At 39.6% G+C, this 14,278-nt stretch overlaps 1 protein-coding gene across 9 annotated transcripts in view; it reads left to right on the top strand.

Annotated features, from left to right (window-relative positions):
• GPATCH8 (G-patch domain containing 8) overlaps positions 1 to 14,278 on the top strand; it is a 37,202-nt gene that overhangs the window by 14,017 nt on the left and 8,907 nt on the right. For 3 of the 9 annotated variants that reach the window (XM_075177306.1, XM_075177304.1, XM_075177303.1), the window contains exon 3: positions 4,244 to 4,316. In XM_075177306.1, the coding sequence (XP_075033407.1) occupies positions 4,244 to 4,316 (73 nt within the window). Of the gene's footprint in view, positions 1 to 1,366; positions 4,317 to 11,714; positions 11,760 to 14,278 lie in introns of those variants that run through there. The other 6 variants (XM_075177308.1, XM_075177310.1, XM_075177307.1 and 3 more) reach the window with 4 other exon arrangements.

Genomic DNA, 14,278 nt, shown 5'->3' with positions numbered 1-14,278 from the left:
CATAAAGAGGTCTGTTCTTGATTAGTGCAGAGGGCTGGTAAAATGCCCCACAATGGGATGCCTGAAAATGCATTAAGCTACTAAGCGTGTATAGCATCAAAGTGGAATTGTCTGTTCAGCTGAAGATAATAAATGGATGTCAGCAATACACTTCAGAGTGCAGCTGGCAGGATCTGTGGACTCTGAGACCGCCTGCACTCAACTTGACCAGCTTTAACCCTTCCACTGCCAGGGGTTTTAACCAGTGCTTGCTATTAGGGGAGCCAGCCGGTTGTGAGAAGGGTTACTGGCACCAAGTTGGGTGCCATTTGGCATAGCCTAACTCAGCTGCTTCCTCTCTGTCCGGCCTTGGTGGTGTCAACTTGTAGTGAGCTGCAGGGATTTGTTTTGAGGGGCTGGGCAGGGACTCTCAGCCCTGAAATATGCATGAGATTCACACCGTGAGCATTCAATTCTTACTACAGAGCACGCTAAGCTGATCTTATCACCCACTCAAGAGCTGGTGGGGTAGAGTGAAGAGTGCAAAATATTGTTGGCATGAAATGACATCTGTTCACTGGAAATCTCGACACGTCCACACAGCTGTCACTGGACCCCTGTCCTTCACTGCCGTTCTTCTGTTGAATCTGTGTCAGTCCGATTTCTCTAGTCATCTTCACTTATTCACAGTTTCCATTATTCCTTACCTGCTGTCCTTTCCATCTCACACACCAACATTCTATATACACACTTTATACTATTTGTTTTGTTATTACTACTACTCCATGTACTTAACACACAACTGCATCTTTATCCTACAATGAAGTCATCTCTGCCATTTCTGCAATACCCTAGAACACTGGTGGCCAAATCTCAGGGACTACACCCCTGTCTGTTCTCTGCACATTCAGTTTACTGTTACAGACTTCACACAAGCTCTCCAGCTGTGTTGCTTACAACATCACTAAAGGAGGGGTGGGATGAGATGTACTGACTGTTAGCAAGGGATGTTAATGGCTGGATGACTTTACCCAGCAGGCATTGCTCTTGACTGGCTCTGTAAGTGATGCAAATGTCTGCCCAGTGAATCCATCACCCCTCTGTGCCATCTTACTCCTTTTTCTTTTAACTTCTCAATTTCTTCCTGTTTCTTTACCCTCAACCTCTCTCCTCTGTTACCCCCCCCCCCACTACCCAACTCATCCCTCCAATTTACAATCTTTTTTTAATTATTTTGTCTGCCTTTTTCATTTCATATTCCTGCTTTCTCCAACCTATATTAAGCCTTAACTTGCAAGCAGTGGCTTGGTGACTGCAACAAAAATACATAAAAAAATATACAAAACTGTGTTTCTTACTGTGTTACATTTAATTGTTCCTTTGACAGCCCTGTTTTTAAAGCCAGGTTCGTATTTCCACTCCACTTGTATTATCTTTTGGAAACTAGCAACGCTTCCCCCATTTTGTCTGTCTTCTTTAACCTTTCTTGTAGAAAATTCCTAGTGACCTTTCCCTCTTTACCCAAGCAGAGTGCCTCCCCTCCTCTGAGCAGGCTATTCCTATTCCTTCTTTGTCAGGGTTGTGTGTTCATGTGCTAGGCTGCACTTGGGATATTTGCTCGTAACCAGTGACAAAAATGCTTAATTTCTGTATAATTTTAGAATTTGGGTCAGGGCAGTTCAACTGGCATCCCATACACTTATGGTCCTAAGGCTTGCAGTACAACTGCATAGACTATTTTGTCCAAAGCTAATTTAGACTGCAACGTGTTATATTGTGTTTTTTGGACTGCGAATGTTAGCACTGAGTTTGAAGTTATGTAGTCTGCATGTCAGAAAATAAAGTACATTAAAGCAAAATATTTGTTGTGCAGCTATGTTGATTTATAAAATGTCTAAATATTAACTGCTTAGTGCCACATTAAAATACTAATTTCACAGCTTAAAACTGGACCTTTGTCTACTATGGCTGGACAAATACCTAGACCAGTTGGCTAAAACCAAAGTGCAAACACTTAAACAGTACTGACCTTTCTCATTACTGTCAGTTCTGTTGATTTTTATAGTCCGGTTTTAAAATACTTTGCTGTATACTACCCTTTTAAATAATGACTATTCACCTGGGTGGCACATATAGTTACCTTATACTTGATGCTCTATAACAAGCAAAGAGAATAAATGTTAATTTAGCCTTAATGATTACAAATCCCCCTATAAAGGCAATAATTATTTACAAAGGCTTTCTCCATTGCTGTAACATTGGATTCCCCAGTTCAGTCACTTTTTGATCATATTAAATGCTGTTTAAATTATGTTTTTGTTAAGTCTGCTGGCAGACTTGGTGTTTTTCAGAATAATTTCTGGCACCGTGTAATGATTCCATCTCTGCAGCTGTGTTGCATCTTACTGTGTTATATGGAAGCTATTGAATGATATGTAATTTTGCATCACCCTTTTTAAATTCCGTAAATGTTGTGATGCATTTTAAGCATTAAGATGGTTCAAACCCCCAGCTACGCTCTTATCCCGTGGCTGTCATTAGTGGACACTTATCAAAACCTCCCTTCTCTGCTAGTCTGCAGTGCGCCTTTGTGCATAGGAATGCAGAACAAGACTCCCTTCTATGTCCTGCAACGTTCCACCCTGCAGTATGAGTCACCCATCTCCCCCTCCCCTACCCCCTGCCTTTCTCTATTGTTCCCCCCTCCCTTCTTGGTGCCTTGTTGTGCCTCCCCTTCATCATTGCTGGGAAATTTAGTACAAATTTCAATCTGCAGTTTCTGAATACAGCCTTTAAGTAGTTATGTGGTAAGCAAATTAGCCAATTCACTGAAATACATTAAGAGGAAATGGGTATGTAATTTAGACCCTCTCCTTTTTTTTCTAGTTCCTATACTTCTTTTTGGTTTTTAAATATCACAAAGGCCAAATTTAAGAAGGCCTTTTATGACCTTTGTGCAAACACTGCCCCTCGTGCCTTATACCTTTAAAGTCACTTCAAGGTCGTTCATCTTCAAGGGGTATAGCGATTAAACCTAAATGCATAAAGGGGAGATGAGACACTCTGCTGGGACCCCTTTCCTCTTGCCTCTGTTTTGCTTTATCATTTGCACTTAAACATCCTTGGCTGTTAACCCTGTTCTAGTCCTGTCTCACTCAATGCATTAGATGCTATGCAATCATTCATGATCCCAATTTCATTAAGCCAGACTTGCAGGTGTACCTCTTCTGTTTACTTCTCCCCCATGATTACTCTGTCTGGATAACACTAACACCAATGGTTTCTTCCGAAATATAACATTTTGCTGCATGCTTTTAGTTACGTCTGAGTTGAACAGAAATGTAATTGAGAAAGTTAGTATGAAGCCAACTGGTATCTTTCTCAGTCTTGCTACATTGTTGGCTTCTGGTTTCCCCACAATCTGTTTATTTGACATTTTCCCCAGGTAATGAAGTGTGCTGTCCTATCCAGAGTTAACGAGAGTTAGTTGTAAACTATGCAGGGGAAAAAACAAATGACTTGGCTAACTTTTTTTTTTAAAAAAAATAAAATATTCTGGGTGATTAAGGAATGGATACACTAATGACTAGGCTGAAACTTTATAATGTTATCTACTAAAATGCTTCCTGTAGTGCTGAGGTAGGCAGATGGGTTGGTAGTAAATACTGGCACTTGTAGTTCCACAGTTGGAGAGGTCACAGGTTGCCTACCACTGCTCTTATTTTATGTATGTATGAATGTATACGATTCACCACAAATGTCGTTTCATTAATAGATTTCAAAATAATAAACACATGCAATTTCAGCAATTCTCTTTGGCTCTCTGTGGGACAGCACCTTCCTTGTGGTCCAGGTGATGGACAGGTGTTTGTCTTATGCTCTGTGTTTCATATTGAACTCATATCCACGTATGTCACACCACAGCATTTTACGACTTGTTTCTCTAGAATACTTGCACTCAATCTGAGAGAACTGGAGAGCCAGTAGGAGTGCCACTTTTTTTGTTCAGTCCTTAGTTTAGGGAGCACAGTGTTATGTCACCATACACTAGATTTTTTTCCTTTTAATTTATATATTTTATATATATATATGTATGTATTTTATATGCACATACATACACAATTTTTTACGCATGACTCGGTTCTCACAAAATTCAGTCACTGGTGAAAAATAAATGAAAAAATGGAGGGGGGGCAGATTTTATTACTGGAATATTTTCGTGTTTTTTTTTTTCTCCCCAATCCTTCTCTCCCCTATCCATCAGGACAACATAGGACATCGCTTGCTGCAGAAGCATGGCTGGAAACTTGGCCAGGGCCTGGGAAAAACCCTTCAGGGTAAGTAAATTGCTAATCCTGTTTTCAGTGTCTTCTGAAATGTTTAACATTCAGCCTACATGTGCTTCCCTATCTCTCCTCTCCTCGCCCCTTGCTCTTTCCCTACCCCTTTCTGTTTTGTAACTGCTAGAAGACCCATTCATAAGGGACAAGTGATGTGTTGGAAAGTCTCCTGTTTTTTTTAATACAGAGATTGATTCTTGATAGTCCTGTATGCCTTATACGTTTATACTTCGATGCTGGAGATTTGACTGGGTTGGCAGAGTTACCATCAGTAATACATTGAGGAATTTGAATTCAAACATTGATGATATTTTAATTAAAATATTTAGCTATGGGTGAATTTTGTCTATCGCTAGTTTTCTGGATATTTTAGCTTACGTATGCTAAAATAAATAAAAATTATTTAAGTTAGTATTCACTTCGGGTTTCAAGTTGAACAGCCATTTTCAAAGTATACTCTTTAGTTTGGACTTTTTTTTGGCTCATGATATCAAAGCACTTTTCATCTATGTATGACATGGCAATTTCAGAAACATGAAGATATTATAAAAATGACTTGGCTAATGGTTAACCTGAGGTGTCTGTCCTATAACCAGCTGTATTAATTCAAATCCGAATATGTGACATATGAATGTGAAGACATTCGCCTGCAATGTACAACACACATCTTTCAGATAAGAATACAATACTGAGGGGAATATACCATATCAGGAGGAAATGAATTGGCTGATACTGGAGACACATAAGGAAGAGGTCCATGCCTTGAGGAACTTCACCTTCTTAGGCTGGGTACACACTGGAGAATTTTCTGACTAATCTGTTATCTACAATGATCGTACCTATGGCTGAAGGTCCGACTGGTCGGACAATTCATGCATACACACTACACATGATTTACCTTCAGATCTGTGCTCTTCATCTAGTCCTATAGTCGTTTAGAGAACAATATGCATTAATTCCTGTTGCAGTGACTAACCTTGTTGTAATTATCCACTTGTCATAACAAATTTCGTTAGCTTCTGTGACTCTGAAACAAAATATTCAGCCTCAGAAGAAACAAATTATTCCATCTACAGTACTCTCTACATTTAGTCACCGGGAAATGTTCATTGCCGGTATTGGCTAAAAAAATTATGACTCTGTAATCTCTATGCAGATCGTGAACATGAGTGCTTCCACACTGCAGGATCGGAAGGTGATTGTAACGAGATTATAAAACATGCCAAGGAATACTTTCGGATGACTGTCGTTCATCGTATAAGTATACACACTAACACGATATCTGACCAAACAGTCGTATGTCAGCTGATTGGTCCAATGATTGGCTGAAAAACCTACAGTGTGTACCTAGCCTTAGGTTGATAAGAAAACAAACTATTAGGTCATGGTTTAGTGAATATTCAACCTGAACGACAAGGGTTAAATACGTATACAACGTGGTCCATAGGTTTTCTTTACGTTGCTCCACTAGTGTTGCTTGGAGCTGCCAAGGGAAGATGATAGGCAAGGGAAGTTCCAGAGATATGGAGCAACATCTAAAAAGGACTTTAAATGATGACTGAAAATTCCGTTTTAGTTGCAAAATCCTAAATTGAAACCCATCCCAGAGGATTACTTACCTGGGATTCTGCTTCCTTCCGGTCCATCTGGTATCTAGATGTCTCATGCCTTCCTGACACTAATTCTGCTGTCGGCATGTAATTGGTGTTCCATAATGTTGCCTTGATTAAAAAAAAAAAAGCAAGCAGAGTACAGAAGGGCACCTGTCTTCTGGGATTGGTTTTAATGTAGGATATTGTACCTAAAACTGACTTTTGGGTTGAATTAGCCTTTAAGCAAGAAAAAACCACGTCAGTATGTAATTATAAGTAGTTGAGCCACGGAAGAGCAGGCAGTAAACAGGAGATCTAAGTGGTTGCCTTAAAGTAGACTCTTGAATGGACTATGAAATTCAGCAAAGTTATTCCAGTCATTGGAAAGGAAATTAAAAACCCTATTTACTCTTACTCTCAAACTCACTAATAATTTGACATACTCCCTACCATGACAGATTAGTGTTTAGAGGGCTACTAAATTACAGGTGGAAAAGGTTTCAGTAGTTTGAGCACTACATTTGGTGTACTATGCTTACAGTGAGGAACAAAATAGTAAACTGTAAAATAACACAACCTAAATATGTAGGAAGACCATTAAGTATTGTTAAATTTCTAGCGGTTTGTTTTTTTTATGCCGTCTATTTTTGACACTCTTGGGTTTGTTCTGAGAATGCATCTTTCTTAAGCGTCAGATAGGTTTGTTAAGGTGGACCCTGTACTCTGAGTAAAAATTTGTTCCTCAACATCAACTGAAGCACTTGGTAGTTATGATTGACACGTCTTCCCTCATGTTCTTAAAAGATGTCAAGTTCTAGTTGGAAGGAACAGAGCTCTCCTTTCCCTTGCAATCTGGAAGATTGTTCTTGTGGTCTGTTTAATATTGGAATGCTGACCACATAAACACTACCGTGGTGTGTCTTATCGACTCAAAGCTTGCTGTGAACGAGTTCGAACAGTTGTCATAGAGATCAACGATCCCATAGACATTCTCATTTTAAGCCAGTATTTTGAAAAGAAAAAGCCATTAAGCCATTAGTCGTGTTACTTATTATGTACGGATTTCAGAAAAACAGTTTTTACATGTGGAGTTTTTAAACACTTGAGGGTATATTTACTATGTGGCAGATTCCTGGCGCTTTGAAGTCCATTTTTTAAAACAACACATTTATTAAAGACAAAGTGCATTGAGTTTTGTTTTTAATAAAATTGCCATTTGAAGAAAATAACTTAAATGGCAGGAATCAGTGGTTCTAGGGAAATGCCGCATAGTAAATATACCCCTTAGTGTGGTGATTGGTTTTAAGAAATTGAACTCGGTACATTGAAGGTAATATTCACCTCTTAGTTTTCTGTCACTGAAATGTGCGGAGAGTTATGGATAACTTTTCAACAAAACTTTCTTTTGAAAACTTCATATCCTAAGCATTCCAGATAAATACACTACACAGTTGCCCCCCCCCCCCCCCCCTTTGCTGTTATAACAGCCTCCACTCTTCTCTCAAGGAGTTCCACTAGATTGTGGAACATGGCTGCAGGGGTTAGCATCCATCCATTCACAAAAGCAGTAGTGAGGCAGGCAGAGCCGGATTATAGGAATGGAGGCACCTGAATTAAGGGGGCCTCCCCCCACCCCAAGCGCTTACCTCTTTCTGGTGTCCAGTCACTGTAGTCCTTCCGCGGCGCGCTGTAAGCTCCTTACTGAGGAGATCTCGTGAGATTGAGACTCACGAGATCTCCTCAGTAAGGAGATTACTGAGCGCTGTGAAAGGATTACAGTGACAGGCTCAGCAGCATTGATTGGGCCGGGGGCGCCCCACCCCCGCTCCGATCAATAATGCCGCTGAGCAGTGTCAAGGGGCCCCCTGGATGCCCGAGGCCCTTGGGCTGCGGCCCAGTTAGACCTCGGGTTAATCCAGCCCTGGAGGCAGGGCACAGATTCATCTGAAATGTTTGATGGGGTTGATGTCACGGCATTGTGCAGGCCAGTCAAGTTCTTCCACACTAACCTCTGAAAGCCATTTTTTTTTTTTTAAAGGACTTTGCTTTGTGCATGGGTCATTGTCAAGTTGAAACAGGAAAGGGCCTTTCCAAAACTGTTCTTGCAAATTTGGAAGCACACAATTCTCTATAATGTCATTGTATGCTGTAGTTTTACAATTTCCCTTTACTCTATTTAAGCAAGCAAAACTTGAAAATCAAACCCAGACCATTATTCACATCTTAGTAGGAAACTTTCTTGTTGCATTTTTCAGACTACCAGGTGGTGAAGCATGATTAGTCACTCTACAGAGGTCTGTAGTCCAATGGTCATGTGTTTTACACCACTCCAGTTGACGTTTGGTATTGTGCATGGTGATCTGAGCTGCTGCTCGGCTTTGAAATCCCAATCCATGAAGTTCCAGACAGTTCATGTGCTAACCAGAGGCAGTGTGGAACTCTGAGTTAATGTTGCTACATTGAAAAGGCTATTGTTATGCACTTCAGCACTCTACAGTTCAGTTATGTGAGCTAACGTGGCCTACCTCTTTGCAGCTGAGCTGTTGTTGCTCATTTCCATTTGCAATAACAACACTTACAGTTGACCTGGGCACCTCTAGCAGGGCAAAACTTTGGATAAACTGACTTGTTGGAATGGTGGCATCCTATGATGGTGTCATTTTGAAAGGCACGGAGCTCTTCAGTAGACAACTGCTAGTATTTGACTATGGAGATTGCATGGCTGTATTTCTGATTGTATACACCGGTTAGCAGTGAGTGTAGCTGAAACACACTAATTAGAAGGGGTGTCCACATACTCTTGACGATGTATTGGACACCTATACAGACAGAACACCTATAACTAGCTGAAGTACCCAGTGTTGCCCAGGTATAAATCTTCAAATTATAAAGTTATCAGTGAGTTGGATAGAACTGTCAACCTTTTTAAAAATAGCAGCTTATGAGCACTTCCAACACACCCATGAGTTGGCTGCCCAATATTGTTTTTGTTTTTATAATAAATGTCATCCAAATCCATCCAGTGAAAGGCCCAGAACAGGCTCTCATGGTCAAAGTTCTGCCCAACCTAAAACACCCTAAAACCTGGCCAGGGTCAATCTGGACCACCTCACATTGGTTTCATTCCAAACGTTGCAGGGATGTCCGAATGCATAACCAGACAGACAAATGAATGATTTTTATATATAAGATGTGTTGAGCTTTACAATCATGTTTATTAATGCAGGCGGTGCCAGAGAGGAGCTTATAGTATAACTCTCTACGACAGGTAGCCACAGAGCCACGAACATTAGAGGTAGCTTCATGAGAAATCTTGACAAGTTGCCAAAATGTAAAAAAAATGGCATTAGTTGTTATGAGAGTGCAAGTGTCTATTAGGGTTCTAAACTGTGCTAGCTATAATTGTTTGTTTGCTAAGGGTATTCCATATTTGTACACACTTCATGTTCTTAAATAAGCTTGTATGTGTTGGCAGGCAGACCCTGATAAATGGCATAGGTTGTCAAATTCTCCAGCTGAACAGACCTTTTATAGTTTTAATTTAATTGTGTTGTGTTTTTTGTTTGGCACAGTGTCTGTCTGGATCTTAGGATTTGTCCAGCCCTGTATGATACCATGTGACTGGTGTCATTCCAGCTTAAATATAGTGTTGTGTAACATTTTCAGTTCTTTTGATGCAAAGCGATACAAAGTTCTATTTCCTAGATGTGTATAAATGATTCCTTGCCTAATGTTGACCACCCTGGTTAGTGTAATATTCGCCATATATATCTTGCGCTGAACTGTTTTTCACATCACTTTATGCTTTGGGATTTATCTACAGCTTCTAGATTGTGAGCGTTGATGTCCCTATACTAGTAGGCAGACAAGGCATATGTTAATACAGTAGTTACTAGTTTTCAGCTTGGTGTGTATTGCCTTGTAACATATCTCTTCCTTCATGCAGCCCTGTCTGACCTGTGTGGAATATTCATGAGCTGCAAGTAACTCAACACTTCTTCTGGATATTTAAGGCTTCATTCTTTTCTAAGTCCACCCCAGGGTTAAATTACTTTGTATTACTGGACTTCAGATTTTGCCACCAGTAATCTTGTGACGGCAGTTTAGTCAGTTTAAGGTTTTTTACGTGATGATTTAATGTGATGACACTTGAGCATTTGCCATGTTAAGGCTAAAGTTTATAATTAAAATTAAACTATATATCTCATTGTAAGAGTTGTCACTTGGCTAGTTCTGATGAAGCTCTAGGTAAATATGCATATTTGTGGTGTGCTTTGCAAATGCTTCATGATGAAATATTTCTGGTCTATGTGTAAATGTTTAAATTGTACATATTGCCTACACTGTTGCCACTAGTGGTAGCCATTTTGTTGAATGATCCGAGATTCGATATCTGTGTAATAGCAACTAGTGTCATTTGGCTGCCTCCTCTGTGACTAGGTGACAAGTGAACTTTACAGTTACTATTTAAAATGAATATAAAGTTTGTTCGTCCACCCCCCCGTTACATTTCACTGCCCTCTCCCTGGGTTACAGAAGGCATTGGAGGGACACTCCCACTGAAGGGCAGACGATTGTGCTATTTATAAAGGTAGTAAGCTGTTAAAATCAATGGGGAGGTGCAATTAAGTGCAGTGTGTCTTTGGAAATCCACGGGAAGGGGGGGGGGGGGCTTTGCGTTGATGTTAAACCGAGGAACAGCAATCCTTCTACTAGCTCGGTGTTTCCTGAACACAGTCCTCAGGGACCCCTAACAGTGCAGGTTTTCCAGGTGACAAGTGAAATAATTATACCATCTGTGGATCTTTCAAAATGTGCCCCTCAGTAATGAATACACCTGTGCTCCAACAGAGAGTTGGAAAACATGCGTTGTTAAGGGTCCTTGAGGACCAGGTTTGGGAAACACTCATACTAGCTTACAGCAGCCAGTTGTTGTTTAAGCCCTGTGGTTGTTCCTGTTGATGCTGCCTTGAGCAGTACAATAAAATGATATCATCCTGCTAACTGTCACGTCCTCAATGTTGACAGTATTAACTGGCTCACCATTTTATTGCTGCTTATCCGACATAATCCAGTTTTTTGGGGTTTTTTATGGTGTTTCCTGTTCAAGGGTCAGGTGTTGACCTTTTTTTTTTTTCTATTTAATTTTTTTAGTTGGTATACCAAGACTGTTTTTATGCTGCAAGTTTCTCTAGTAAATCATACCATTATAACACAGAAAATAGGGGAGTTTTCCAGATTGGAGCACATGAAAGCCTTATTGCAGAATATTGCTGGCAGACTATTATTATTATATTAATATTAACTATTGGTATTATTTGAAATGTGTATACATTTTGAATTTCTGAATAATATTTTTTTTATTGAAACCCATTTTGCAGTTCTCCAGGTCCCAGTTAGACAAATCTAGGCCATGTTGAAGCTTAGAAATACATCCATTACCTCTAAATCTTGGGTGCCTTGAGTAACTTTTTAGCAGTTGTGACCAACTTCTGAAATAGTATAGGCGACGGCAATTTTTGAATAGTTAGTGGCCAGTTGGAAAGTATTGGACCCTTTATAGAGAGCCCGTGTATGTTTGTAATGTTTCCTCTGGGTGCAGCAATTCATGATAGTACTTCTATTTCTCATCTTTCCATCTGAACATTCTCTGGCTTTCTTCCCCCTCTGGTGAGAGTACAAGCTCTAGAGACCTCTTGCTTCCTCCCCTTCCCCTCCCTGAAGAAGCCTTTTATACCTGCTAGCCACCTCCACCCTCTCACCTCGTGATCGCTGCCTAACCAACCGTGTTTCTTTTTTACAGCATAATACCCCTGGACTTGTTGTGGTGATGGTAAACTTAGCCGTGGTAATTGAAACTTTCTGTTAAGACTGACTGTCATCAGTGCACCAATGTTAGGCTTCCTCTCTTTCTGTTCTGTCGTAGCGTTCATATATTGCTTGGACCCTCCTTTCTTCCACTGTCTCTTTCCATGCACACGTATCTGATCCTCGTCCATTACAAGGGACATGTTGAAGGGGGCATTTTTGTTTTTTTATTTTATGTTTTCATTAAAATAAATAAATTGCAGCCTGCCCTCCCCATTCCTGACCTATCCTCTTCCTCCCTTCTCCCTTCCGTTTTCTCAACATTAGCCGGAGACCTCTGGAAAATTAAAAATGACAAATGAATCTGAAAAATTTCTAACCCTGTTCAAATGTGAATTTTGATTATTTTGTTTGTGCCACACGATTGAATACTAGCATTTGCAATAACTGGGTAATGATAGGATGCAGGCTGTGGCTCGGAAGAGGAAAAGGACTTAAGGTGTTCGGAAAGCAGGCTTGCAAATTGAATCCATTAACAAAAAATAAGGGGCAACAAGCCACTTCTGCGCATGCTTACATGGCAAGCCAGCAACTGCATAAAGATGAACGTATACAGTGACTCTTGAAAGAAATGTCCAGCTTTATTTCATTTTTAAATATTATTAGAGTGTGGGGGAAGTTTATTAATATGACCGCTCATCCTCCGATCTTTAGATATGGCAGCTTAACGCCCCCTGGCAAGGTATGTATTCGAAATTGTACAAATAAAAATTAAAATGGAGTTAAATGATTACAATATGTGATCATCTGGTACAGCTTTATAATTGATAACAAAAGAAAACACATTTTCTAGTCTTATGCAATATACATTTAAATAATGCATAAACAATAAGACTTTTCATTAAATAAAGTGAATTTGCAGCGTGCCGACTCGTTTGAAAAGCCCTGTCCATTTCTCTTACTAGAGCATATATATATATGCTAAAATATAGATAAAAAGAACACACATTTCTGAAACCATGAGAAACAATAGTTCTTCTGTTGATCACTGTTAAGCCCTGTGGTGGTTGATATCTGGAGCATGTTGCTCCAGGCTGACATGTGATGATGACTTAAGTGTGTGTTGTCATATTAACAAAATATACTTAACCCACACTCCCCTAATATTAAAAATAAACAGAAACTGAACATCCTCTTTTAAAATGTAATTGTAACGTTCCAGTAGTTGGGCGCCTATTGCCGAAATTTGGCTATATATATATTTATAGAAATTGATTCTAGCAAGAAATTGGATGTGAGATAATAGTAAAGCCTGCAACCTCCATCTAAAAATGGTATTACACCAGAAACCATTTTCAGACTTTATATACTCTTCAGTCCTTTCCGTTGTTGTGTGGCCACTGCATTGTAATATCATACCATTGGGCTTTAAAAGAGCAGACATCATAACCATGCTGTAATGTTGTGTCAATCTTGTATGTAATACCCTATACCAACTGTTGGTCATATGCTTGCATGACGGCCCTACGGAGGGCATCTATGGGGGTTAAACGCAAAATAAATATTTTATTCACTTAATTTTTTTCAAATAAGGTCTCAGTACTGCTTAGTTCCTGAAATCCTAATCTTGATTTGGTTGTTAGTTTCATGGGGATCCTTGTCATTCTAGTAATGTGACTCCTGATCACCTTTTATAGAAAACGTGAGGCGATAAAAGTCCTTTTAAAAGTTCTCAAAGTCAATTCAGCATTGTTTAGCAGTCTCTGTTGGCTTTTATGGTGCAGTACACATAGTTTGCCCATCTCATATTAGCGCCATTCAATTTGTTGACATAGTATTTGTTTGATATTGCCTTCAGCCGTGTTCTGAATGGTAGAAGACATGTTCCTAATTCATTGAAATGCTAGAGACAAAGACCATCAGTCAATGGTCACTGTAGCCAGTAATCATTGTTTTAATAGCTATTGATTTTTGTGCAGAATGTACTGTGTATACTGTGCATCATCTGCAATCAACTGTTTAAAGGAAAATAATTTGCTGATCTTAAGCCAGTCACAATAAAAGTAATCAATAGTAATGGCTATTTTACAGTTTGGATTTGTGGCCAAAATCTTGTAGGCCCAAACTGGGTGTTTCCTGCCTAGTATATGTCTTTTGATGATAAATCTATAAATTTAATTGCATTCAATCACCCTAGTTGCCCTTGTGTCTTACCATTTAACATATCTGCATGGTGAGGATACATTTAAAATTATAGCGACACTGCACCATAGAAGTTGGGGGATGCTCTCTAGACATAGGATATTATGATTCCAAGTTGTTGATCATTGGTATGGGATACTAAGTAGAACTGGAACTTTAACGATTGGCTAAATGAATAAGCACAATGGTATAATGTTCAGAGCTGTGTGCCACATACACACCTGGTAGCTGGGCAACCTCATATTAACATTGTCTTTTTACTAAAGGTGAGTGACACAAAGGTAAGTTCCCCCTTCCCTTCCTGTGCCCTGGACTTACATCCCATTGTGATGTAACCTAATTTGGTATCTGCACTAG

This window comes from Mixophyes fleayi, chromosome 6 (assembly GCF_038048845.1).
Source record: "Mixophyes fleayi isolate aMixFle1 chromosome 6, aMixFle1.hap1, whole genome shotgun sequence".
NCBI classification, from domain to species: Eukaryota; Metazoa; Chordata; class Amphibia; order Anura; family Limnodynastidae; genus Mixophyes; species Mixophyes fleayi.
This window is presented reverse-complemented; position numbering and strand designations above follow the sequence as displayed.